Here is a 27,619-nt window from a genome sequence, read left to right as displayed (position 1 = left end):
TACGATCATGTCATCACACTCGGCTCAAATCAAGGGTTGCATTTCATCCGGTATGATAAGAGCTGTTCCGGGAATTGGAACTGCAGGTACTATGAGTCAAAGCTTGCCACTATTCATTTGGGCCCACAGCTCATTCTACCAAGGAACCAGGCTGTAAACGCCTTGGATCACAATAACGCACTCAGCTCGAATACCAGAGTACATTTCATAGCCGGTGTGAAGAGAGCTATTTCAAGTATCGCCACCATTCAGATAGGTAGCCCTAGCCAAGCAGTATTATGATAGATCCACAGACCAGAATACTAAGAATTCAGCGTGTAAAGGCGGTGGATCACGATGACGCACTCGGCGCGAATCTTACATTACATTTGGTAGCCGGTGTAAACAGGGATATTCCAAGACTCAGCACCACAGATACTTAGAGCATAGTTATGATACTATCGGTTCGAGCTCACAGCTCATTCTACCAAAAAACCAGGCTGTAAAGCCTGTAATCACACACTCGCACTCGAACTGCTTCACGGGTGTCCCTTCATTGGACTACATGAAGCCAGCTTTTCTTATATCTAGCACAGCCATCAAACAACAGAGAATTCAGCGACTCCTCGCACACCCTCACAGCCTAAAACACCCAGAACCCCAGTTTGCACGATCCATCACCCGAGCATCGCACTCGCTCGCCGCTGTCTCGTTACCGGAATAAGAAAGAGAGATGGCTCTTACCCACGTACTATACGTTTAATATGCGTATTTACACTACGCTCAACTGGGATTTCTCGAATCCACCGTGTAAAGATTCCAATCAGGTTCGCTCACTCATCGAGCTTTTATACGTGCATGTGATCCAGTGAGTGCTTGCCCATAAAATCCTTATCCGGTAGGCGAAAACAAATGCGACAATGGCCGAATGAAGTTAGCGTGAGTATTTACCCAAGCCATTCCGTACAAGGGAAAGCGCGGTCAGCCGCCAAGAATTCCCTTCGGGAAACCTGAGTGCTTTCGCATGATCTCACGTTGAGGTTAGATTGAATGATTATCGATGACTCTCCATAAAGAGGAAAGTGGAGGCTGCAGCCAAGAGCTTGCTTTGGGAAAAACGAGTGCTTGCTGAAGACTTCCCGACACGGAAGATCCGAGTGCGCACCCGTGAATGGCTTTGCGAGTGTCCGATATTGCGCCTATCGGGCTACCGTCGAAATTCGGGGATAAAGACCTCAAGGTACGAGTATTTAGTAGCGCAGGTCGTAGTCCGGTTGTCGATCACGCGGCTGCTCTTGGACATTAAATATCACTCATGCATCCGGGTGAGTGAGAGTGGGTGATTATTTGCTCTTTTGACGATTTAGATAGTTAAAATACGCTCGGCGGGGCTTTATAACTATGATGGTGTAAAGGAAATCACTTCAAAGCACTCCCTTCGAGTACGATGAGGTGCGACGCATCATAGGTATCACTCGCACGACGCTCCCAAGATCGCGAGTCAATTGGGTCTGCTTTTCTTTTTCCAGTTCTTCTTCTCGTATAACCAGACGATAATGGCATCAAGGAAATCACTTCGAACCACTCCGTTCGGGTACGATGAGGTGCGGCGTGTAGTAATGGGTATCATTGCCGGCAGAAGCCACTGCAAACCCCAGATTCATCTATGTACGCTGTAAAAACACCATGAAGCACCACCAACAGCAAAGGGTATAAAGCAATCAAGCAACCAAGAACATGACAGAATGGCCAGAAGCTGAACCACGGCCCACGTTACGGCCGTATCTTGTACCCATAACTCAGCAACAGCTTCGTGATATGTCCTTCGAGCACCTCTATGTCCGTATCATCCGTATCTTCATCCTCATCCCCTTTCTCCTCTTCCTTCGCCTTCTCCTCCTCCACCTTGTCGTCACCCTCCTCCTCCTCATCCAATCCATCATCAGGCAGTGGCACATCTTCAGGAGCAATCGGGTCCGTAGGCGATGCAGCCTGCTCCTCGAGCCATCTATATGCGCACAACCACCCATCTTCCCTGTTCCTTTCGACTCGTAAGGTATCTGGTGATTCGTGGCCGGAACGAGAGTATGAGGTGGATACGGACGGTGATGCAGCGGCTTCAGCTGACTGGTCGCTGTCAGGGAGTAGAGGAAGTTCTAGATTTAGAGGTAGGGGGAATGAGTGGCGCGGTGTGGGTGTACGTCGTGCACTGGGCGCAGGCCGTGGACTGGGTGTAAACTGCGGTGTGGGGGATGGACGTGGGGTGGTGGATGTGCCTTTTTGGCGTGGGGTGGTTGATGTGCCTCTCTGGCGTGGGATGGTGGAAGTCTCTTGTCGTCGCGGCGAGAAGTATCCCGTCGGCTTCAGCGCGAGATATCTTCGCCGCGGTCCCTGGAAGGAGCCATCGTCCGATGAGCTACTGGCATACCGGTGCTCGCCGATTCCCAAGCCCAAACCCGTTCGCTTTTGCGATACCAGTGGAACGGCCGTCCCCAGCGAACTCCCAGGTCTACCCCTCACAGCCGCAGGCGTTTCGTAACGAGACTGCGCTCGCTTGTCCAGACCGTAGTTGCTCGCTGTAGTATCATCGTACTTCGACGATCGTAACGACGGCCGGACCATCCCCCCCAAAATCGAGCTGATATCCATGGAAACCTCTCCACCCTCACCCATGTCCTCCCGGCCCCCAATCACCTCGCCTCGCTCCATGATCCTCCCCATGACCTCCACTAACCCCTTCACCACCCTCCTCACACATTCACCCTTTTTCGCACAGAACCCCGTCAGATCCAGCCCCACCAATCTCTTCCACATCCTTTCATCAAGCCCCAGCGACTCATCGTGAACGATCGTCCCGATGAGCAGCTTCATGTTCTGCATCCTCGTCGGCAGATCCGCGCCCTCCCCCGTCCGGACGACATAGGGAATGCGCCTGTGTCGCTTGTACGCACCGGCGGGTGTGAGGGCGGGCGGCAGCGTCTCGTAGAGAGTTATCAGCAGCAGAGGCGTGCAGTCGAGGATGTTGTGGAGGGTCGGGAGGCGCACGGAGGAGAGGTGCGTGTTGAGCGTGTGCAGGAGGACTAGATCTTGCATGGTGTCAGCGGGAGTCGCTACCCGGTGCGGCGGGACGGACCTTCGACGGGTTGGTGTAGGAAGCTCGCTACCGTGTCATCGATAGCGGCGGTGGAATCATGCTCGTGCTCGGTGGCGCTGGGGTATAGGAGCTTCGTGGTATCGTCGAGCTCGCCGGGGCCGGTGGGTGGGAGACCGTATGTTTCGTCGTCGAGTTCGCCGGGATCTCTGGGTGGGAGGCCGTAGGTGTCGTCGTCGGTCTCGCTGGCGCCGGCGGGCGGGAGGTCATAGGTGCCGTCAAGCTCGTTGGGATTGCCGTAGGAGGAGTTGTCGCCGAAGTTTGGCTCGTCGTCTGAAGCCGAAGAGGAGGACCGAGATCGGTGGAATTGGGCCATGGTCTCTCGCTGTTGCGAACGCCCGCGGAACAGAGATAGTGTAGCTGTGCAGAGTAGAATGGAACAGCGAGAAGCCGCGTGCTGTACGGACAGACTGGTGGCGGAGCGGGTGCTGAAAAGTATTGGAGAGAAGAATGACGTGAACGTGAACGCGAAGAATCCCGGTCACGGCAACTTCCGCACACATAAGGACGCGACTGACACAAGCTCGGGTTTGGGTCTGAAAGATTCGCACAGCGGCTGGTCTTTTAGACCCACACATTTGCATCGCTGCCAAACTACGATTGATGTTCTCTCTTAAACAGTACACTGTCTGTGACTACCGCTGTAAGCGCGCTGATTGTGAAACACCCCGGTTTTACAAATAGCGAGAATAGCTAGCGAGAATAGTGAGTGAGAATCGTGAGCGAGAGAGAGAGAATATGGAGCGAGAACAGCGAGCGAGAATCGTGAGTGAGAATCGTGAGTGAGAATGTGAGCGGGAATATTGAGTGAGGATAATGAGCGAGATTAGTGAGTGAGGGTGGCGAGGCAGAGAGCGAGAGAGAATGGAGAGAGAGAGTAGGAGAGGGGAAAGAAACCTTCCGGGAGGAACCTCACGCGGTGCTTCTAACTGAATCGCCGTTGAGAGTCGTCATTGAGGCTTGTCGCTGCCTTCTAGACATATGGTGTCACTCGCCGGACGAGTGATACCTGTGAAGCGCCGCCTGAGATCCACAGAGCAGCGGGCAGTGACAGTTTGTATTCCATAAATAGGCTCCAGTATGTACGGAGACCCCAACATTATCATTGCTCAAACGGCCCGCTTACTCCCGCGGAACGAATTCACTCGTACTTGGACTCGCATTGGTGACTAGAGACCGCCTCCCAAAACCTCCGATTGAGCCCTCATCCTCCCGTCCTCCTCCTCCTCTTCCAGGGTAGAATCAAACCTAACTGGTTCTCCCCGACACACCCGCATCAAAGCATTCGACCTTAGTAGACCCTCACTGAGTGCATACATAGCCATTTCCTACCCACCACCGCCACCGCAGGCGCCCGGCTCATGGTGAGTCCTCTTTACTCTCCATCCTAACCCTCACGTTGTACCAAGGCACCTACATGGGTAGAAAGTAAATAAGCTACGGCCATCCTCCTTCAAGGAGCCCAGCTCATTTCCAAGATAGTAAAGCGGATCTGTCGAGTACGATCTCATGCTACAAAACAACGGCACAGCCACGTGAGCGCCACACCTAGCGAGCCGAGCCACATCGGTCCCGTGAAGGAATGACTGATAGCGCGGCCCTGGAGCGGCTTGGCTGCCGACACGCTCCCGAGTCCCAGCTGCCGGTCGGCGAGTGAGCGCCACTGACGACCGCGTTGGCGGATATCGCAACCGTTCCGGCGATCATCGTTCCCGAGGAGTTGACAGAATGCCCCTTCATATCCGAACATGGAAATGCCAACCCCGCCACGGGTGGCGCCACAGGCTCATGGCACGTACGGACAGGCGGGCGGGCCGGGTATGTACTAGCACTCGGTTACTAAGCTCAGTTACTAAGCTCGGCTACTAAGCTGCAGCGTCCCGGCGCCGCCATCGCCCCCAAGATTTGTGGCTCGACTCCAAGCCCAGCCCCAAGCCCAGCCGCGAGTCTTACAGCGCCAAAGCCGGGTGACGGGCGATCGTTTGCCTGTTGGCCTTTTCGGTTCTCTGAGATCGAGCCGGCAACCCGGAGGCGGGTTTTCGGACAGCTGGGTCTCTCACTCGTACTTTATGATAGGGAGCCAGTGGAGCACCAGCGACACCGACGTCTTCTAAGTTGCATGTCGCTCCTACGGGTGTCTACATACAGCGCAAGGACTCAAGCGGCTGTGGCTGTAGCTACCGCCGTTGGACCATGGCTCTGCGAGAATTCTCGGCAAGGTCCTCTCTGAAGAACCAACACAGTCATAGCATAAGATTATGCACTTGTATGTACTTTTGATGTCACGGAGGCCAGCGGCGGCGTGTTCGCGTCACCACCTAGCTATCGACAAGATGTAACGAGCTAAGCGATTAGCGTACGGAAACGTCTTCTCCTTGACAAGTTGGCACTTGTTTTCAGCACGGGAAAAGAAAAGCGGGGTGCGTGGGTGGGTGCACAGAGGGATGGAAGACCGGAGAACAGGCGGGGTAGATAGAGCAGATGGAGTGTTGCTTACTTACATAAGGGATGGATGGATGGAATGTGGCACGCACGCACCCACATAGCAACATATAACGGTCACTGTCACTGCGAAAACCCCGTGAGCGCGAGCGCAGTTTCACGGTTGGCCACCGCGCAGGGCAATTGGAGGCCCCAATCAAGCGCGCGCTGGATTCCTGCCTGCCTGCGGGTGGTGGTGGTGGGAAACAATCGGAAGCAAGCAAGAGATATCATTCGAACTGTGGCCGCCGACGAACGTACAAGTACAGGCAAGCAATTCCAACAAGCGGTCAGAGCAGCAGAGCAAGGGACGAACGCCTCGCCAATCAAACGCACGCCAAACCAATTGAAAACCCCGAAGAGAAAAAAAACCTCAACCGAAAGATACAGCGTCGAAGCACGACAGGTCTCCACAGAAAGAAAAAAAAACCATTTCCCCCTTCCTTCCTTGCTCCTCACACAAGAACTCGATCGATCGACCGATTCCTGTCATCATGCAACGTATTATGAAGCAAGACGCACGAGGAGAAAGGGATGTCCAAGATGCTGAAGTCAGTATCACCACCCGCAGAAATTACAACAGAGTGAGAAAAAAAAAACCACAAATACATATCGGCTGCCCTGCAAATCGTCCCTCGCCGCCGGAACAAACAATAACAAACCTGAGGCCGAAACTCCCATCCGATCCCCCCAATCCTCCACCGCTTCCATCTCCCATCCATCCATCCATCCCTCCGTCCATCCGTCCGTCCATCCATCCAGTTCGTAAGCACCTGTAAGTCAGAAAAAAGTCATTCCTTCCAAAGAACCATCCCATATTCAACCCATCCAACCCATCCAACCAGTCCGATCTCCCCTCTCATAGCAAGCATAGTAGAAGTAGCCGCAAAAATCGTAGCGGAGCGAAGTAAAAGAAAAAGAGGAAAACAAAACAAAAAGCAGACACCATATTCCCGCCCCCATCCTCCCAAACAAACAAACAAACAAACAAACAGCAGTATAATCAACAATAGGGAAAAATAGAAAAGGTCCGTCGAAAACCTCTCCCGGACAGCCGAATGGATCCGTCGGGGAAACAAGATATCCGAGGCACCAACTTTTGTTCGCGCACGCTGCCAAACAGTCCACCAATATTGCGCCTGACAGAAATAGCAAAGCAAACAGTTAAAAATATTCGTTCGAACTAAAGTTGACATGACAATCATTGGATGAAGTTCCAAGATATATCCGTAGGTCCAAGGCGCTCGATGTCCTTACACCTTCTTCTTCTTGTTCTTGAATCCGTTTGATTTCTTGTCGATGATGGCCTTCTTGGCTGCTGTAGCCACTTGACGTCCGCGCCTGGTGCCCACTTCGTCTTCCGAGATGCACTGATCCGCCGGTATTCCGGCATCCTTGCAGCGCTGGCACGGTCGTTGGCGATCGCAGCCCTTCTTTGATTTCCTGCAGCGTTGGCATCTCGGCCTGGGCTCGTCGGCCGGTTCGGTGGGTTCGCCGACCGCAAGCGATTCTGGTTGGTCTGGGGATAGCGGCGTGTTGAGACCAGGGTTCACGGTGCCGTTAGGCCGCGCATTGTTGGCCTTTCCACTCGAAACGGACGAAGACACCGATGGTTTTCGACTTGCTGGAGGCGATGCTGGAGAGATAGGGTAGTGAGGTTCCTGCTTCACGACAGGCGGCTGTGGCCGGGCTTGAAGTGGTGCAGGCTGTTTTCGTCGGATAATGATCTTAGCGATTCCCCTGGGCAGTTGCTGCGTTGGCTTTGAGTGCAAGACGCGCACAGTCATGGGCGTAGATATGGACGGGAAAACGGTCTGAAGAGCGCTGGTAGCGGCGGTTACCTTACTCTCCCGGCGCATCTTCAGGGGCATGTCCTCGAGATCATCTTCGTAATCGGGATCTTCATCTTCTTCCTTGGCGACGTAAGTTTCATCTCCCTCGTCGTCACATGTGTCTGCATCTTCGTCGTATGCCTGGACTGCGCGAGGGGCACGGATCACCGATTCTTGGCACGGCTTCGGTGGCCGAGACACGAATGGGTGGTCGGGAGGCTGATTCTCCGAGTCGTCGTCGTCGCTGGGTTCGGTGGTATCGAAGGAGGGAAGAATCTCGTCCAAGCTCTTGAATTTGCGGTCCCTCGGGTATAGGATCGGGCTGAGCGGAAGCCCCGAGACAGGGAGAGGGTCCGGAAGTTCGGTTGTATCGCTACGACCATCGTAGTCGCCAAAGTCCCCACAATCGGAAGAGAATCCGTCACGCATCTCGTCTGTCGTCGACATTGTGGTGGCGGTACTGGTATTGACGGTACCAAGACGCATCAGCTGGATGGCAACATCCTCATCCGATATGCAGGACGTCACAGTCGGCGCCGGGGTCGGAACAACACCGGAGCCGTTGTAATGAGCCTGTGAACCGCTGGAACGGTAGACGCGCTGCCCTCCTGTGTTGGATGGAGACATGGGATGGCAGAAGCTGAAATGGCGGTTGGAATATGGAGTAGCGAGCTGAGGGACGCGGTGCGCAGGACTGGACGAGAGGGAGTCATCCTGCTTGGGGAGCGTGATGGGAGGGAAAAGCGGCAATTCCTGTGCAACTTGGTGTTAGACTCATTTCTGTAATAAAAAAACGGCAGTGTGTGAACGCACGTCTGACGAGAACTTGGGCCGTTTCCTTCTCGACCCTTCAACAATATTCTCAACGCTGATATCAGCGCTTGCGACGGAGGCTGCCTTCGTTCGTGGCTCTTCTTCATCTTCGGGCAGCAACGACTGGTGTGGCAACCGGTACCATAATCCGTCTTGTTGAATCATTTCTTGCTCTGCGTCCGAGTCGAGGTGCAGCGCCGAGCGCTTCAGCGACCTTCCGCGGCCACCGTATAGCTGCATCACCGTGGCACTGGTGCTGCGCCTTCCGTTACTCTGTGGCGAAACGCTGCGGCTCGTGGGGAATGCCGACGACCTATTGGACATGCCTTGCGATTGCCTCAAGTTGTACGGATGTCGATACACAAGGTTACTCCGCAGGCTGTCCTCGATGCGCACGTATACCGGCATTCCATCGAGGAAATTCTCGTAGCTCGGGATGAACGAGAGGCCATCGGCATCCTCCAACGATATGCCAAGGTCGTACTGCCGTGACATGCCGAATAGGTGCTTGACGGTGTCCATGATCGAATCCGTCGTATCGTGCGGTCGGATGTAGAATGTTTTGGGCTCGCAATGCGAGTCGCGCAGCCTGAAGGAGACGGCTTTGCAGTCGCCGTTCGGCGAAAGGGACTTGGGCGTTGTCGCGGGACCGCTGGCGTGAGGGGTAGTGGCTCCGGGCGGCGGTGGTGGGTGGAAGGGCTTGACCTGCGCCGACGCGAGCATATCGTTCGACGTGAGGAGCGATGACAAGTCCATGGTGATGTACGGCTACGCTGAGGGATATCGGTCGCAGTCGTCGATGGCGATGTATGTAGCGGAAGGCGCTGTGAGGGGTGCTTGTTGGTCAACAAGCCCAGCCGAAAATGCCGCACAAGGATCCGGCGATGGCTTCGGACCGTCGCAGAACCGATAGGGTGGAATGGGCGCTCGAAGTGATGACCTGAATTCGGGTCACGTTTAGCCAGCCGATCTCCAACGTATTGTGCTTCACCGAATTCGGTCTCAAATAATGGATGGTGAGGGGCAGGCATTCGCGTAATGGGGAGAAGCATGCGACGCTACAGCATTCGACGGGCTGTCTTCTGCGTCGTCGCCGTCGCCGCCGCCGACATCATTGCGAGGGTGGCCTGCGATAAGCAGACCAGTCACATTACATTGTAAAGATGATGCAGGCAAAGCCAACAAACGTGTATAGGAGCGAGCGCGTGCCATGCGGAACTCTCGTTGCGTTCAAAAAGGGAGACAACTGACAGACAGACCTTCAAGCGAGCAAGAGCACACCAGTCAGGCAGTGACGAGTCGTGTGGATGGCGAATCGAGAGGAGATGTAACTACCGAGCGACCAGTAGGGGACACGGGAGGGCTGGACCGTAGGATCGCGGATCGCAGGATCGCAGGCGACGAAGTACGAGACGTAGGAATCGGCAGCAGCGATGGATAGCAGAGGCGCGCGCGGCCGGGGAAGAGCTTGGAGAACAGTGGTATCGACTACGAGTTTTAAACGAGAGAGGAGATGATGGAACGAGGACGGGCTGTGTCTCGGGAAGCAGTGGGTGCAGGGAGGCGCTGAAGATGCGGTGCGGGCCGAGGGCTGCGGATGTGATGATGAAGAGGGGCAAAGTCTCGAGGTGGTAAGGACGGGAAGGAAGTAGCGTATGTAGCAGTAGGTAGAGGGGGGGGATGTTTAGGAAGAGGAGAGAGCGGTGCAAGGGGCGGGGGGGAGGATTGGCGAACCCGGGGTATCGTGGCAGATGTGGTGGTAGTGGTGGTGGTGGTGGTGGTGGTGAGCGCGGGCGGAGAAGGAGGTGGTAGAGGAAGAGGTGGTTGAATGATTAATAGTTAGCGGTGTGGGCTGCGCCGGTGGTGGTGTATGAAGTGATGGAGGTGGAGGTGGTGGGTGGTGGTGGTGCGGTGGTAGTGGCAGTGGTACTGGAGATAGCGAGCTGGAGAGACCGCCAGCAAAGAAGGTGGACGATCGACCACGGACGGACGGACACACACAAAAACTTCGAAACCGATCAAGGGAATTATCAGGACGAACGGTTGCCAGAAGACCGCAGATTATTCAGTCTATCGGCCATTCAGAAGGGCCCTGTGGCCATGCCCTGGGGCGCCATGGCACTGCCAGCCGTGGCCGCCTGTTATGTACGAGACACCGTGCCTACTTATCCCGTCCCCGTCCGGCAGCGCACGGCCTTCAAATTCCTCATGTTGGTTGGCACCACACGCACGCACAGCAGCAATCACAACATCGCAAAAGCTGGGCGAAGCGGAAGCCGACGCGGAGTCGGTGGCTACAATGGAGTGGTGATATCAGCGCCGCAAGGAAAGGCATAGGTAGCTACCAGCGCTGCAGAACAGCTGCGCTTCCTGTTCCCGCGCATCCAGGCAAAGATACGGTGGCTCCATAACACGAGCGATATCAACGCGGTTTAGGCTTCTCTGGAAACTCGGTGGCCACCTGCCGCCGCGCTTCCTCTGCGGTCCGGTCAATACGCCCATAGTCCGGGTGGCGAAGCAGCTCGTTGTACGCACGTTGGGAGTCGATTCATTCATCCGTTTTCACGTACGGAAAGCCGATCGTGAGGCATGTCATATCGGCGGGGAGAAGTCACATCGGTGGGGAGAAGCCATCCATTCCTTCCCCACCGCAACATCGTATTCCTGCGCGAAGCCGACCGCTTCCCGCCTCCAACGCACAAGTTAACGGTAACTTACGGGCTCTCCGAGCAAACCGTTCATCGCATCATCCTCTTGTTCTGTCCCGCCCACAGCTTCCGTCCACGCCTATAACCCCTCCTCTTCATCCTGCTCCTCCTTCTCCACTTCCTCCGCGCCCAACGACTTCAGCACCGCTTCCCTGATGTGACCTGTCCTTACATTCTCTGGTTGCTTGCAGCGACGGGCCCAAATTCTGAATAAAGATGGTACACCCGCGCAGTCATGCCAGTGGACGCTGCGTATCGAGAGCCCGCATGCGACCTGGTGATTGGCTGGCAGTACCACACAATCCGCATCCTTCCTTCTCGCTAGGACATCCGGCGGACAACAAATCGCGGATTTCTGGGGTTAGCACGGTTTACTAGGATTTCCAGTTTGCGAGTCCTATCGATCGGACCGACGAGAAAGAATCGACCAAAATCTGGAGAAGAAAATGTCCCGGAGAACTGCAGCGCCGCGGGTTTGCCGAACAATCGCTGCAGAGAGCACGGAAAATGGCTTCTGCCTGTCTGCAGCCTGAGTGCGGAACAGCGCGATGATTTCCGACAAAGAAAAGAGAAGGAGGCGCTCTGGAAGTATGCGGCGAAGCAGTGGGTAGATGTCGTGCATTCCAGGCAAGCATCAGGGGAGCTATGGATGTATCATGCGTCGCATACAGAGAGGAGTTGGACGGTGAGGGTGGAGTCAACGGCGGTTGCAGAGCAGGAGAGAACCGATTCTACAGGGCCGTGTATACCTAACTTGTGAGGTTCCGTTATGTGTGCAGCATCGTCGATTCCGAAAATTTGGCGAGCGAGGGAAATGGAACAGTCTCCACGGTAGGGAGCAGATATCCACGGCGACGGGAGCAGGTCGCGGCAGCTGATAAGTCCCCAGTGAGGATCTGCGTGCTGTTTGTTTTGATTTTGCCCATGCGGCGAGAGTTGTGGGTGTTGTGTACGTGTGGAACCGCTGCAAGTAGAAACGGCGTCAGGATTCAGGATTCATCCGCAAGCGTTTCAGGATGCGGAGAGTGCCGACCGGGCCCTCAGCTCAGGCGTCGCTGAGGAGCGGGACATGTAAATGTAAGCAGCGATGGACGTAGGACTGCAGAGCGCCCGGGTCCATATGGCCGCGTGGAGGATGATGATGGACCTCTGGACGGAGGAAAAGTGGGGAGAGTGACGTTTTGCCGGAGCACGTGACAGCGCGCGAAACGCGCCTCAAACACAACGTGACGCGCCACGAGTGCCACACGGTCGATAGAGCGCCAAAGGACATCGACAAACGCGGCGATCAGTGAGGCGATTTTGGTCGTGCGCGTCATGAAACTTCTGTTTTTCGGGCGTGGCTGGGAATGGTCGCTCACTCGGTTTCTGCTTGTCGTGGGAGACGTGACGCAAGATCCGAGATCGACCGTCTCAGACTTTTGCCGTCACTCAATCCTGTTGTCAAGGCAACCACCCCCAACACCGAGGTCCCTAGTAAACAAAAACGACTCTTCCCCATCCAACCCTCCTCTCTTCCTCCCCCAACCCACTCCGTACAACAATAACACTTCCTCTCTCCGGACGGTGTGCACTAAACACCACCACTCTCCTCCCGGCGTTCTACTCAAGCAATCACTCCCTCCGTTGCTCCTCTTTTCTATCGCTCTCTAACCCCCTCACATCCGCCTACTCTCCACTCCGTCCTCGCTTCTCTCCCCGTTCCTGCTTTCTACTCGCTGTCCTCGCTTCTCAGTACATCAACAACCACAACATCCTCAACAACCACAACAAAGCCTCCCCCCACGCCCACAGCACTGTCGTCCGTTCACCAACCCAGATTTATATCCCCTCATCGTAACCTCAATTCCTCAGCACCCCCAGCTTGATCCAGCCGTATCGCTAGAAAGATACACACCGATCGTCGCTATGGATGCCAAGGTATGTTTGTGTTGTGCTGTGCTTGTTGATGTTCTGCTGCTGTTGTCCTCTTCTCCCATCCCCCTGGTCGCTACAATCCCCACGTGTTACCCGTTGTGCAAAAACCCTTCTGTGAACTCTTCCAATCATGTTTGGTCCTTTTGGATATCTACATCACGTTATGCATAACGATGCCGTTATACGTGTTGCATCTCAGTACTGATGTGTTCCGTGGCCAGCCTGTCCGTCCTATTCGCGCCACGCGTGCTCGCACCGACGAAAATGCCCCCATCCTGGCGGCGAAACAGAACTTGATCAAGTCTAAAAAGTCCGCTGTCGGAACTGGGCCAAAGGCTGTCGAAGGCGATGTCAAGGCTATCGAAGGCGGTCTTAAGGCTGCCGCTCGTCGTTCGGTCTTCACTGATGCGCGCAACAAGACTGCCAACAACGTCCCTGGCAAGGAGAATGGCAAGATCTTTATCGGCGAGAAGGAGTACCAGAAAATCACTGCCGTTACGAGGCCTGCTCAGCGCAACGTCTCGATCAACCAGGCGGCCCCTCTTCAGCAGGCTGGACCTCGGAGGGTCGCCCCTCGTAAGACGCAGGTGTATGAGGACAAGAAGCCGAGCCCGAAGAACAACCGCATCCCCAAGATGTTCCGCGACGCCGTCACTAAGAGGGACGACCAGTCACAGGTGGCGCCTCGTGCTAGCAACATGCGCAATCAAGTTCCCGTCCGGCCTGTTTCTCGTGTCAAGCACCAGGAAATCAGGGATGAGCCAGTCTACTCGGACGAGCAGCCTCATCAGTTCGACGGTGACTACGAGGATGATACCGTCGCCGAAGATGAAGAAAACGGTTCTGATGCCGAGGGTCAGGTTGTCGACACCAAGGCTCGCTTCAACGCCGACGTTGAGGTTATTTCGGAGGATGACGGAAGCGCCGATGAGGAGGACAACACCGCGGAGTACAGTGTTTCGCACTCCCGCGGTGCCGAAGACTTCACTCGTGCCACCGAGGACGTGACTGGAGTGACTGCCCAGATCATCATGCCGAAGTGGAATATGAAGGCGAGAAAGGAGATCGCCGAGCTCAATGCTGAGTTTGGAACAATGATTGACGAAGACGAACTCGGTGATATCTCGATGGTCGCTGAATACGGTGATGAGATTTTCGAATACATGCGTGAGCTGGAGGTGACAACTGCCCTTCTTCTTCTTCCTTGTGGCTGCCCGCTAATCCTTGCTGTAGAAAAAATTGGCTCCCAATGCCAACTACATGGACTTCCAGTCCGAGATCCAGTGGTCGATGCGCGCCATCCTCATGGATTGGCTCGTTCAGGTCCACTCCCGTTTCAACCTCCTTCCCGAGACGCTGTTCCTCTGCGCCAACTACGTCGACCGCTTCCTGTCGGCCAAGGTTGTTTCGCTTGGAAAGCTCCAGTTGGTAGGTGCTACCGCGCTGTTCGTTGCGGCCAAGTACGAAGAAATCAACTGCCCATCGGTTCACGAGGTTGTGTACATGGTCGACAAGGGATACACAGCCGAGGAAATCTTGAAGGCCGAGAGGTTCATGCTTTCGATGCTGAACTTCGAGCTCGGATGGCCGGGACCCATGAGCTTCCTCAGGAGGGTTAGCAAGGCGGACGACTACGATCTTGAAACTCGTACGCTCGCAAAGTACTTCCTCGAGATCACCGTCATGGACGAGCGTTTTGTCGCTACTCCACCCAGCTTCCTGGCTGCGGGTGCCCACTGTTTGGCGAGACGCATGTTGAAGAAGGGTGCATGGGTAAGTCCCTCAATCGTGCTTCCGGATTAGATCATTGCTGACGTTCGTCTCCAGACTGCTGCCCATACTTTCTACTCCGGTTACACTGGTGACCAGTTGCAGCCTTTGATCTTCACTTTGCTCGAATGCTGCGAGGACCCGAAAACCCACCACGCCTCCATCTACAAGAAGTACTCTGACCGCCGCTACAAACGCGCCAGCTTGTTCGTTTCGCAGTGGATGGCTGGCCCCGACGGTCCAGGCGCCAACTTTTAGACGAGCCCGAGACTGGTCACTAAAAAAAAGCACTGACGCGGTCCACTTACAATTACAGTACTACTTTCATTCGTTACCGGGGTTTAATTTTTTTCTCCCCGTTTGTTTTCCTTGCATGGCGTTAATTCCATGGGCTTCTGCTTTTGGGTTTCCTTGAGTTTTTTCATATGGTTCCCTACCACTCCCTTTGATTTTGCAATACCTTTTTCTTTTGTCGAGCCCCTCCTTCACCAAGTTCACTTTACGGTTTCAGGCGAGGAAGGAAAGGCTTGAAGTTGTTGTTCTGCTGTCGATTTCGGAGAGAAAGAGGGCCTTGCACACCCCCGACTATCTGACGAAACTAAAGCAACATCGGCGGAGGCAAACGATAGGAATTGAGAGGAAGTGAGGAAGGGATATCTAATGCTTTGCGACCACGAGAAAGAGGGATTGCTCGGTTACTTTTTTTCTCCATCGTCATGTTCTCAGGAGCTGGTAATCAAAGATATCAGGAGAACTGGGTTGGGTTTCCGGATGAGCGGGAGGAGTTTCCTTGTTTCTTTTTTTTGCTTCTAATGACTGTTTATCCTCTTCATTTCTTTTATTGCTTTTTTTTTCTCCCCCTTCAATGTGATAGGTACGTGGCCAGGGGCCAGGAGGGTCCGTGGATGGCGGATGAATCACATTCCCCCTAACTTCTCTACTGGTTTGTTGTGTATCTTGTTTCGAGGGCCATTTTCTTTTGTATGATTGTGTAGATGGGGGGATAGGGTGGGAACCTGTACGGGTGTGTGGGCTTTTCTTTTGGTGTATACTTACGACGACTACGAATACAAAGATACCTTTTACTTTCCTTGACCCGATCGTTGAGTGGGATACCTTTGATATATGAACCGGCTCGGAGCTCGAACCGGGGCTTGAAGCTCCCATTCATTTTGGAAACTTTCATATGCAGTGCTGGTTCGCTACTGCATCCGCTACGTTGGAAGGAAAGTAAAGGTTGGTATTGTAGTTCCGCGTAATTACAATGGTGGGTGAATATTGCTATTCAGTGTGCTGGATGGATACTTTCTACGCTGAACAATGCCATTGAATAGATATCGGTGGGACTTCCAATTATCGCTTGCCTCTCACTGGGCAGTGGGCACCATGTGCAGGCGGAATAGGTGCTGGCTGGAGTCAGGGCTGGCTGAATGGGTACTTCTGGGGTTCATTCCTTCTGCTACTGTCACTCGCTTCCGCCGGTGCTGAGCGAGACTGGCTGTGGATGCTCTTGGATGATAACGACATTCACCGGTGTGAATGGACTCAGCCAGTTGTTGAAAGGAGTGACGAAGCCCACCCTTAAAACCAGCACTATTGGAACGTAGATCGTTCATGGAGGTGGAGAGTATATAGATTGCCGACGCTCTCACTGGTAGAATAGCAATAGAAGAATTGAATCCTTCGTCCCGACTCCCGTGAATCTCAACACCAGTCTCGATTGAGTGGGGTGTGCCCCGTTAGGTACTGTTGGTCGGTTCGTGAGCATGAATTAGAATTGTCCGTGCCGAACGAGAATTGGCTCTGAGCGTCCATTCATTTCCCCACGAGTAAGGTGCGAGTGAGCCAGACGTCCATCGTAGCCACTAGCTGCTCAACAAGCACATGGTGGTTCTGGGGGATTCTCGGCTTTTGCGGTACAGTAGTGTCACCGCTGCGGCCACCTGCCGCGAGGTTCCGGATCACGAGGGGATCACGGTCCGGACGCCGGCCCCAGGACGCGCGTCTGTCTTCGCGGCTGATCTCGCTCGCTCGGCGACGGCACGGGATGTTAAAAGCCGAGCCGAACGGGGAACACAGAGGCCGTCGTAGAGTAAAGTGAGCAACAGTAGGTTGTGCACACTACTATACACTGCGCTGCGAGGAAGACAAGCTCATCGGTACATAGAGTAGAGCAATTTATACATGTACTCCGGCAGCCACTGCAACGCGCAAATCGCACTTTGCGCGTGTAAATACGCACCTACCTGGTAGCTCCACTCACCCTCCACGCAGTGCACCCACCTCACGCACGCCGTCGTGTCCACCCCCATCAACATCAACATCCGCACCCTCGCACCTCCCCCCTCCCCCAATTCTCCACGATCAATCACCATGTCCAACGCCAAAAAACTCGCCTACGGTACCTACCTTCCACCCCTCATCCCCCTCGTCCCCCCACCCCCGTCCCCGGTCCTGGCCCTACTCCCCACCACTAACCGCCCCCCCACGTAGAAATGCGCGAGCCAGCATTCATCTCGCGCATGCGACGTGCAGCAGCAGGCGCAGGCCAGCAGGAGCGCTACATCGCGCCGCGGAACAAGAAGCGCGTTGCTGTCGAGGGCGACGACGACGATGCGCCCGCGTACGTGATGGAGGACGGCAGCGCGCTTTCGAGGGAGGAGTTTGAGCGTTTAGCTGGTAGGGGAGAGGGGGAGGGGGAGGAGGAGGATGGGGATGGGGAAGGGGAGAAGGAGGCGGGGGAGGGAGGGGAGAAGGAGGCGGTGGTGGGCGAGGACCATAAGACCGACAGCGATACAGCGCCGGCGCCAGAACCAGCGCCGCCTGCGGCTGCAGCTGCGGCGACGAGTCGGGTCGCTGAGGCTGGTGCCAAGAAGAGGCGGAAGGTGGGCAAGGTTGTTGGCGCGGACGACGAGGAGGAGGATGCTACACCGGTGGAAAAGAGTAAACCAAAAGCCAAAGGAAAGCCCAAGCGGAAGGTTAAGCTCTCGTTTGGAGATGATTTATAGTTGGCCTGGCGAATTGGCAGCCAGCCTCTGGATCTGCTTGGTCTGTATTCTCAGTATCTAGCCGTGGAAGCTTGGACGGCCGGCAATGAAGCTTAAATAGCAGCCAAAACACATATATAGCGCTGGGTAATGATGGAAGGAGAGCAGGATGATATCGTGGATAGCTAGTGGATGAGCGGTTCGACCTTCGTGTCTGCTATATACCGCCCACGTTTCTTGCCCCGGCAATCGAGATACAATTCCAATTAGGCTATGCTTACATCGTAGTGTATATCTCCAGACCAAAGCCCTGATCAGAAACCCCCAAGCCAACATAATTCTGTTAAAACGCCCATCATTACGTACGCATATGCATGTATCTTTTACGCCCCCCCCACAAACATCAAGATCATCCACAGAAGCAGATCAGCAAGTAGAAAACAATGAGCAGAAAAGTAAAGATGTAATTCTGGCTGCAAACCGCAGACCCCAAAGCACAACAAAAAAAAGAAAAAAAAGGAACGGACGCAAGAGTGATGCGGTGAGAGAACCTACACGGTCTCGACCGAAAGAGCCATCTCTTCGCCTTCCTCCGTCTCCCTCTCCCTCTCGCGCTCCGCCTCTCCTGCGCCCCCGTCGACGTCGACCATCTCCTCGTCCTCATCCCCCCCAGCGTTGCTCTCGGGCCCTTCGATGGTCATGCCCCTGGAAATCATGATTTCCGCGATGATATCGTCGATGCCCCCGTGGGCATCCAACAACTCATCGATCTTGACCATGATCTCATCGTAGGCGCCCTCTGCAGCAGCCTTCTCCTCGATCTTCGCGGCGGCCCTGGATCGGTCTCTAACCCTCAGGGATCCATCACGATCGAGCTCGGCGATGGTGATCTGCTGCAGCTTCTCGAGCAACGCCTTCCCCTCGGGAAGTTCGTCAATCTTCTTCAGCATGGCTTCGCGAACGAGGTCAAAATAACCTCGTTTCTTGAAGTCTTGCTGAATCAGCTTGACTTGTTCCCGCTTCTCGGCGTTCTCCTTCTCGATCGCCGCCTCCTCCTCCTTCTCACGGGCCTCTTCGAGGTCCCGCTCTCTACGGCGCTCGCCACGCTGCCGCTTCTGCTCGCGCTCGGCATCTTCCCGGCGTTCGCGCTCCTTTTCCCGCTCACCCGCTTCGTCGCGCTGTCTGTCGACAGCCGACCGGAGGTCGTCTTTCTCCATTGGAGATTGACGATCCTCCGCGCTGGGCCCATCGCCCATCCTCTCGGTCATGTCGGAGGTGGGCTTGATGGTGGGAGTAAGCTCTGGCTTCTCCTCTTTCTCCGCGAGAATTTCCGCCGGAGGACTGACAGGACGCCCGGAACCCATTCCCTTGCCCGTTGGCTCCATCTGTTCGGGCACAGACTTCATGGCCGGCGTGAGCTTATCGGCCGAAGGCTCCTTGCCCTTCTCTTTGTCGTCGGGTGCCCGACCGCCAACCCGATTTCGGTGCTTCTCCACCGGCTTCTCCTTGGAGCCTTCCACCGGCTTCTCCTTGGCGCTCTCCGACTTCTTGGCTTCGGGTTCCTTCCGGACCCATTCCTTGTCTTTGGTGCGTTCCCTCGAGCGAGTGCGGGAGCGGGAGCGATCTCGGGCACGGACACGATCTCGGTCCCGGTACCTGTCCCTGTCCCTATTGACGGGATGAGAGTAATCGCGAGTGCGATCTCTCCGGGATCTGGAGTCGAAACGATCTCCACGGGACCGAGACCTTGACCTCCGCGAACGCGACCTCGAGCGATCCCGGGCATCCCACCTATCCCAACCGGCTACTCCTCCCCTATCGCGCGAGCGGTCTCGGTCACGATCACGGTCTCGGTCGCGGTCCCTGTGCTCTTTCGTCACGGGTTTCCGGTCCTTGGACTCCTTCGACGAATCGTTCGACGACTCCTTCACCATCTCTTTCGTGGCAGGCTCTTTCACCGCCTCTTTCGTGGCTTCATCCGCCTCGCCACTGCCCCGGCCCTTTCCGTCCCTCGAGCAGTCACGCGCACGATCCCTCCGTCCAGCAGAACGAGAGCGATCGCGCCGTACGGGCCTGGAGCGCTCCCTCTCCCGTCTCACAGACCGCGAGCGGTCTCTATCCCGTCTCACAGATCTGGAGCGGTCTTTCCTCCTCGACCTCGAGCGGTCCCTGCGGTCCCAGTCTCGGGCATTGCGTCTGCCCCCTCGGCGAGAACGAGATCTCGAATAGTCACGCTTAGAGCGGACATGTCTCGATCTGCTGCGACTGCGAGACGAGCTCGGCGAGCGCTTGCGGCGTGGGGGTGGAGACGATGATCTGGCGCGGGATCTGGCACGGCCGTAGGATGGGCGGTAGGATTCTGACATCCCGTCGCTCTTGCTCTCTTCTCCGGGTATCCCAGAATGCTGGGGAGCTTGTCCTTCTTCAAGTTCTGCGGAACGATCAAACTTGTGATCGAACGCTTCGGAGTATCCGTGCTTGTCTTGGGCGTTGGGAACCTCTGCCTGTCGGAGGGTTGAATTTGTGTCGGATCTGCCGCGATCGGACTTCTGGAAATATCGATTGCTCTCGTGAGAGACTTCGTCGCGATGACCGCCGCTGTGCTCGTACTGCTGGGGAAATTGATGCTGCGTGTGATTGATCTCGTCGTCGTGGTTCTGGCTGTAGTGTTTCTCGCCTGGGAATTGATACTTTTCGGGACGGGGTTTCGGTTCGCGAAAGGTTCTACTGCCTTTCTCGGTGTAGTGTCCGACACTGGCTAAGGGTTCTTTGAGGCGGCGCCGTTCGTCTTCAAGACGCTTACGCGTGTAATTGCGAGTGCCGCGCGACTCGCTACCGGGGGATTGAGAACGGTGGCGGTGGGAGTGGTCGTAGTCACGGCGACGATCGCGGCTGTTATCGAATTTCTTGTGGTGGTGAGACTTGCTAGTCAACTCGGCGCGGTGATGAGAACTGAGGTCACGATGATCCGAGTAGCGGTAGTCCTTGTCGACGCTAATGCGGCTGCGGTCATCAGCATGGTGACGTGCAGGCATTTTCTCGGCTCTGGCGTAGCCTTCAGCACGGGATGAGTTATCAGCACGCACACCATCTGGTTACGTCATCCATCAGCTGTGTTAAACTAGGAGTGAGAAGTGGAGGATGACTAACCCTTGTCCCCACGGGAACGACGTCCATCATGACGATCACGATTATGGCCTCGACTTCGGTAACGATAACTCTTGATGTCTATCTGTTCTTCCGAAGCCTTCTCATTGCCCAAAGCCTCGTCGTCTTTCGAAATCTTCTCATCTCCTGAAACCTGCTGCTCAACTGTAGGCATCGATGGTTAGTAAATAGTAAGTCTCACGAGATTGAACAAGAAAACTCACGATGCTTCTTCTGACTCTCCTGTAGGGTGCGCATCTCCTTCGGCTTTTTATTCTTTTGCCGTTGTCGCCGTTCCTGTCTTTCCAATTTGTATCTCTCCCTACGGCTTAAATGTTTGGACTTCAAATTGTTGTCCGCCTCTCCTTTTTTCTCGTCGATTCTCCTTCTGGCACCAAAGTGGGACTCCAACCTGCCATCACGATGACGGTGGGACCTTGTCTTCGACTTTTCGTCGGTCTTGTTAACAGTCTTCTCTGTCTGCTCCCGATCATCGCCGGATCTCTTCTTGATATTCTTCTCCTGACCATCGCCTGCGATCATCGATCCTGCCTTAGCAGTAGACGTGTATTCAACTCGCTGCTGCAAGCCGACCTCTGCAGCTTTCCTCTTCTTGCTCGACTGTCTATCGCCTTCGCCAGTCTGCCTCGAGGACGGACCAACGGGAGCAGCGAGGCCAGCATTCATGGCGGCAGGAATGTGAGCAGCGGAATTAGCAGCCATGTTGCGAGGTGGCAGCGTGAATGGTTGGTAGAAACTGGGGACGGGGCGGTTGGCTGCCATGATAGCGAAGCTTGAAGGTAGGGAAGCGGGGTGGGAAAATGTGGGGTGTGGATGTGGGGTGAGGGAAGCTTGGGGGTGAGGAAGTGGTGGGGAAAGATGTGTGGTTCTGTGGGTGGAGAGAACTCGAAGGCGAGGAAGTGGTGTGGAAGGATGTGTGGTTTGGATGTCGGAAGAACTTGAAGGTGAGGAATTGGTGTGGAAAGCTCTGTGGCTCTGTGAGTGGAGAGAACTTGAAGGTCAGGAAGCGATGTGGGTTCGATCTGTGGTTTCGATGTGGGTAGGAGAGGAAGAGGAGTGGGAAGAGGATTGGCTTTATAGGTTGGGGGGTACTTGAAGGTGGGGAGGTAGTGTAGGAAGATTTGTGGTTTGTTTGTGGGCGGGGAGAGAGCAGAAGGGGCTACGAGGGGTCGAACAAACGACCCGCTTCACCGGTTTGGTGGAGTTCAACGTTTAGTGAAGGTCGAGTGATGGCGCGCGTCCACTACGAGCACCGTCTTGGCAATCAAACGATCCGATCCACAGGTTATTTTCACAGGTTTGATGCAGTTCTACACTTGGGAGGATCGAGTGATGCAGTGCATCCACCACGGAAAACAGTCTTGGCACCAGCCGAGCACATCTGAATATGGAAAGTTCAAACATGGAAAGCTCGCCTTCTCTCGAGTGCATACCACTAATTTTTACCGGAGTAGCCCCTCGGGCTTTGACATTGAATTTAAGAAATCTTCTACCGCCGGTTCTGCCGAAACAGCGAGATTTGCGTCCCGTGGCTGTAGATAGAGCATAGGTACTAGGCTGTCGTCATGGTTGGTGTGCTTCCCGTATTCCAACCGGACAGGATAGCAGTGCAATAGCAATGGTAATCGGCTCGCTTTCTCACCGATAGACCAGCGCACATCTGGAATTGTACATATCGAGCAGAGTGCCATGCGGAAAAAAAGCCCATTGCAAGGCGAATGATATATTGTGCCTCATGTATAGATCCCCGGTGTCGGATCGCCTCCCAATCCAGTCAGCCTCGGAGGGAGAACACGACCGCCGGCTATCCGCTGATATATATTGTGTAAAGTAGAAGGGCAGCTCTTATTTACTCCCCCGGATAGCAAAGTCTTCTCGAAGGCCCCAGTGTTGCCGACCATATGTACCTCTAAGTACCTCCAAGTACTTATACTACACGTCCAGCGTATGAAACTGGTGACCCCGGTGGCTCCAGTGGTTTGAGACAAGTCCCTTTTACGATCCGTATACGACTGATAGGACAACTGCGCTTGATTCTCCAAAACGAGTGATTGATAGTGAGCGACATCGCACGGATACTCATCTGCGGTTCTAACTACACGAGGCGACTTAACCGAGCCCACCGAGTCTACCGTTGAATATGGCAAGATATATTTCCATCAGCCAGCTCGTGGAGCTATCGGTATGGATATGTGTGTCGAGCCACCGTTTAGTACATAATGCTACAGACGGGATGGGCGTAGTTCGAGATACAGAGCAGGGCCTATGAACATCGCTCGACACGTTTACACTGTGGCACATAGATTCTCAAGACACTCGGCCGACTGGTAGGTATTAAATTCCACAGCTACCACATCACCCACCTTCCTTCCTACCATCTACCGCTTCAAATTCTTCTGCTTATTAGCGCCAACAACCAGGCGCTTCTGGACAAACAGGCCCTTGCGCTTCCTAATAGTATCCATATAGCGCTTCGCGACATTCTCCTTATCAGCGACATCTCCCAGATCCTCAAGCTGTTCTTCAGTGAACGGCGTCCAGAACGGGTCCATATCGAGGATCTCGAAGCCGCTAAAGATCAGCTGTGGCGAGGCTTCGCCATGTGTGTTCTTGCGGATCTCGTTGGCGAAGCCGAAAGACTCTGCGACTGGGATCAACGCCCGGATCGTCCAGAACGGCGTGCCCTCTTCTTGGTCTTCGGCCGTCGTGCGTCCGCCGCGCATCGCGATCGTGTCGTGCACTCGGCCTAGTGCTTCCACTGTGTGGGGTTAACATTCAGAACGAGTGACCGCGGTAGGGGGGAGGGGGCACTTACTGGAGGTTTGGACATCGCAGGAGTACATAGCCAGCATCAACCGGGGCGACCAATCGAGGAAGCCCTGACGGATGGCTGCCTGGACGGCGCTGATGACCTGGAAGTTCTCGGTTCTCGCAACCTGCAGATCCTCCTCCTTCGAGGCAACGATAACGGTTTCCTCGACAAAGACGGCGATACCCTGGACTTGCTCGTTGCAGAGCGGTCCCTGGTAGGTTGCGAGCTGGAAGGCATGCGAGATCTTGTCTTCGAAATCCCGCGCGGAAAGCGCCTCCGAGCGTTCGTTATCCACAACCGGATTGTCCGACAGCCTTTTGAGCTCCCGTTAACATGACGTCCGTATCCTCGGCACGGAACCAACTCACAGTTTACGGAACCCACGCTCCAGCGTTGCATCGATCAGAACATTCGGACCGATCCTCCGCGGCCCGAACGCGATAATTCTATCCAAGACGCCGGCCCAAGTGTCCCTCTCCTTCGACGGCGCACTATCAAACGCCTTCTGCAAGCCCTGTCTGATCTCCTCGACGCCCAACAGCTTCAGCTTCGCCTGTGCGCTGTTTTCACCCTCCTTCGATTGCCCGGCAGCCGCCTCGTCCTCTTCGCCCGCCCGCTCTTCCTTTCCCCGTTTCACCGCGTACAGCAGTGTGATGGATGCGTTGTTGTCGAGCAGAAACTTCGTTACGGCGGGGGGTAGGGGTCTCGTCCGCACGCGGACCGTGATCTGCTTTGATGGAGTGACGGCATTGACGGTGCCGCGGGGAAGGTTCGGGTCTTTCGGAGGAGCCATCTCGGAAGCGACCACGATAGTCTCACGGAAAGGTACGATAGGAGACGAGGACTGGATATCGATCTTTGCGAACCGTTCCTTGAGATCTTTTAAGCATCGCTAGATACAGGAGCCGTCAGTGATGATGATGCAACATGACTCGCGAGGGTAGTAGGATACGGTACCTCCAGGTGCAGCTCGCCGGCTGTCAAGATGACATGCTCTCCGTTGTCCTGCACCATGTACTCGGCACAAGGATCTGCCTGCTCCAGCAACTTCAAGCCCTCAATCAACTTGCCCATCTCACTGGGATTCCTGGGCTCAAGAGCAACTCTGACGATGGGTGCAGCACCGAGGTTGACACCCGCAAGATTGAGACCGCCGTTCTCAACGCTGATCAGAGTTCCACTCTTGAGGATCTTGCCCTCCAGTCCCGCGATACCAAACACGTTTCCGGCGGGCACTTCGTCGAGGGCTTCCAAATCCTTGCCCATCATGTAGTACAAATCCGCAACCTTGACCTTCTGAATGTGCTGGTTGGGGAACATGGGATTGTACTTCGGTCCGAGGACATAGAGTTCCTGTCCGATCTTGACGGTTCCGGAGTAGACACGGGCGAATCCGATCAGCTGCTCCCGCTCGTCTTCCTCCTCTTGCGGCTTCTCCTTTTCTGCCGGTCCTCCATCATCCTCAACAACGTCCTCAACAACGTCCACAACGTCGCTCCCATACTCTTCCCGCACTGCATCAGCAGCCGCAGCCGCAGCAGCAGCAGCATCACTAGCCCTCCCCTGGGCAGCAAGTTGCCTCGCCAGCTCAATAGTTTTCCTACGACCGAGTTCCCTCATCTCCGCCGCCGAGAGCGTCACGCGCCGGATCTTCTTCAGTTCGTTCGCAGGAACCGACACCATTTTGCTGACATAGGCAACGACCGGAGCGTCCGGACTCACATCGAAGTTGAAGATTGCGTTCTTGACCTCCTCGGACACGGCCTCGCTTCCGGGCGCGGACGCAAGGACGTGCGGCATCCTCTCCTTCTGGGCTTGTGGGGGCGCCGGAATCTGCTCGACCACGGACACCAGCAGCGCGGTGGATAGTGGCAGCCACTGCATCATGACCGTCTGCAGCAGTTGCCGCTCGTCCTTGGTCCGCATCTCACGGGGAAGCACCCGGAGGTTCAGGGATTTGATGATCTTCTCCACCTTTTGTAGGTCCTGGCCGCCTCTACGGGACACGAGTTTTCATGAGCCTCAGTTCGAATGGAATGTATTTGGCAGAACAAGCTAAACAACGCAGAAAACAGAAAACAGAAAAAGCAACACGGAGAAGGATGTGCCACGTACTGCTGCGGCACGGTTCCGGCGGACTGATAGACAGCCCAGATGGTTTCCAGCACTAACGAGACAAACATGGGCTTCAATTTCCGCCCCTTCAGATGCTTCTCCTGGAGAACACGCTTCGTCTTGGGATCCAGGTAATATTTGCCCCACAGGACCTTCTCCAGCACCGACTTCTTGATGCCCAGCTTCTTTTCGTAAATGTTAGCGAACTGACGGATCGTGAAGGCCCATCCATCGATGGCGCTGGCAAAGATGACGTTGTGCTTTTCCGGCGCAAAGTAGATTTCCTCGTCGTCCTTCTCCTCGAACTCAGCTGGCGTGTTATCATCGGAGGTCTCAGGATTCTCCGGGAGTCCCTTATCCGACTGTTCCTTTGCGGCGGCCAGCCTTGCTTCCAGCACCTCGCGCCACCTAAGGTCCTCCTCCATGCGCTCGCCAGCAAAGAAGCTGCCCATGACCGCATTGACCTGTTCCACCGTCTTCGACATGCGATCGAACGCCTCCTCGGGGCTGAGCTGGAGCTCCGTGATCAGGCGATCAATCTTGTTGATGACCAAGATGGGCTTGATATGTTCGATCCAAGCCTGTCGCAGCACGGTGACCGTTTGCGAGCACACGCCCTCGACCGCATCCACCAGCACGACCGCACCATCGCACAGTCGTGATGCAGTCGACACCTCCGACGAGAAGTCGATGTGTCCCGGCGAATCGATCAGGTTCACCAGATACTCCTCCGCCTGCGGCTCGACTTCTGCGCCGTCTGCCGGCGGCAGGCGCCGCAGCATCCGGAAGTACAGCGAGATCGCGGACGACTCCATCGTGATTCCCCGCAGCTGCTCGTCCGGCCGTGAGTCTAGGTACCGCACTCGCCCCGCGAGCTTCGCGGACACGATGCCATTCGTCGAGAGGAGGCAGTCGCTCAGTGATGTTTTTCCGTGGTCCTGGACGGCACGAGGGAGGGTTAAGATCGTGGTCTATCCCGAAAGGAGGAGGAGGAGGAGAGGTAGCGTACAACGTGTGCCAAAATACAAATCTGCAGGCACGGCCGGGCAAGTCAGTATCTATCTATCGGTGGATTCGTACGAGTGCGGAAGAAGCATAGTAGTGTGACATGGCAGCCAGAAGACTTGGATCGCTATGGTAGAGCTGCTGGCTAGAAGCATTCCGACTCACGTTTCGGATGTTTGCGCTGTTCTTCTGCAGGGCCACAACCTGGGCCGGGGTGATGGGCGGCATATCGGACGTGCTTCTGATACGGCAATCGACTCGGGGCTATAGGTTATGCAACGGCGGGTGCAAGTGATACAGTGTGTGAGTGAGTGAAAGAGCGTTCGATACAATTCAGACTGTGGAGAGTGTCCTGTTGGTTTGCGCGGTTGTGGTGGTGTTGAAACACTGGTGAGGGGAAAGCGAAGAACAAGTTAGATAAGTGAATTGAATTGGTGATTCTTTCGATTGCGGGGATGGGTTTTCTCTAGTTATGGCCCCAACCAGCGCGCGACTCATGATGCATCCATGATGAGCAACCCCCCGGCGCTCGGGGGACACAGGTGTCTAGGGGTGTCCTTGCACTGCCGTTGCGTTACAGAGTTAGATGGCGCGATGCCCGTGAGGGAAAGTGGTTGCTTACCCGCCTGTGGACCTGCCCCGCACCCGTCTGGCTGACCGTTGTGTCGGGCTGTCCTGCCACCAAGGATGTGGTCGAGAGACGGATTGGATTGTTGGAGCTGTTGATCTCTTCTACGTATCGGACCACCCAAGAAGATAGTCGAGTCCAACCTCACCGTTCACGAACTACCCGTGCATTCGCTACAATCTTCCCGTCCGTATCCACCGTCGTATCAACACGCTGCGATGAGATCCACTGCTGTTCTTTCCCCTGAGGATTA

At 55.2% G+C, this 27,619-nt stretch overlaps 5 protein-coding genes across 5 annotated transcripts; 2 read left to right on the top strand and 3 right to left on the bottom strand.

Annotated features, from left to right (window-relative positions):
• Positions 1-1,632: 1,632 nt before the first annotated feature.
• On the bottom strand, positions 1,633-3,696 carry BZA05DRAFT_476474 (uncharacterized protein). Its single transcript, XM_051488250.1, has 2 exons — positions 3,113-3,696; positions 1,633-3,065 (listed from the first exon to the last, which is right to left on the bottom strand). Exons 1-2 carry the CDS (start codon positions 3,444-3,446, stop codon positions 1,753-1,755), a joined length of 1,647 nt encoding a protein of 548 aa, XP_051336492.1. The 5' UTR covers positions 3,447-3,696; the 3' UTR covers positions 1,633-1,752.
• A 3,168-nt stretch (positions 3,697-6,864) lies between these two features.
• Positions 6,865-8,979, bottom strand: BZA05DRAFT_342314 (uncharacterized protein; the record flags this gene model as incomplete). Its single annotated transcript, XM_051481026.1, has 3 exons — positions 6,865-7,371; positions 7,645-8,196; positions 8,257-8,979. The coding sequence occupies 3 exons, from the start codon at positions 8,977-8,979 to the stop codon at positions 6,865-6,867; spliced, it is 1,782 nt and encodes a 593-aa protein (XP_051336491.1).
• Positions 8,980-12,915: 3,936 nt separating this feature from the next.
• BZA05DRAFT_146896 (cyclin-like protein) lies at positions 12,916-15,137 on the top strand. The gene is made up of 3 exons (XM_051478963.1): positions 12,916-14,059; positions 14,115-14,654; positions 14,709-15,137. Exons 1-3 carry the CDS (start codon positions 13,055-13,057, stop codon positions 14,907-14,909), a joined length of 1,746 nt encoding a protein of 581 aa, XP_051336490.1. The 5' UTR covers positions 12,916-13,054; the 3' UTR covers positions 14,910-15,137.
• A 1,599-nt stretch (positions 15,138-16,736) lies between these two features.
• On the top strand, positions 16,737-17,852 carry BZA05DRAFT_407988 (uncharacterized protein). Its single transcript, XM_051484673.1, has 2 exons — positions 16,737-17,052; positions 17,145-17,852. Exons 1-2 carry the CDS (start codon positions 17,025-17,027, stop codon positions 17,657-17,659), a joined length of 543 nt encoding a protein of 180 aa, XP_051336489.1. The 5' UTR covers positions 16,737-17,024; the 3' UTR covers positions 17,660-17,852.
• Positions 17,853-23,002: 5,150 nt separating this feature from the next.
• On the bottom strand, positions 23,003-27,235 carry BZA05DRAFT_407982 (P-loop containing nucleoside triphosphate hydrolase protein). The gene is made up of 7 exons (XM_051484672.1): positions 26,904-27,235; positions 26,743-26,763; positions 25,734-26,671; positions 24,576-25,614; positions 23,987-24,510; positions 23,622-23,932; positions 23,003-23,564 (listed from the first exon to the last, which is right to left on the bottom strand). The coding sequence occupies exons 1-7, from the start codon at positions 26,964-26,966 to the stop codon at positions 23,185-23,187; spliced, it is 3,276 nt and encodes a 1,091-aa protein (XP_051336488.1). The 5' UTR covers positions 26,967-27,235; the 3' UTR covers positions 23,003-23,184.
• Positions 27,236-27,619: the final 384 nt, after the last annotated feature.

The sequence above is a fragment of the Tricharina praecox genome (assembly GCF_024521635.1).
Source record: "Tricharina praecox strain CBS 144465 chromosome Unknown BZA05scaffold_26, whole genome shotgun sequence".
Taxonomy (NCBI): Eukaryota; Fungi; Ascomycota; class Pezizomycetes; order Pezizales; family Pyronemataceae; genus Tricharina; species Tricharina praecox.
The sequence above is the reverse complement of the archived record's forward strand: the minus strand, read 5'-3'. Positions and strand labels throughout refer to the sequence as shown.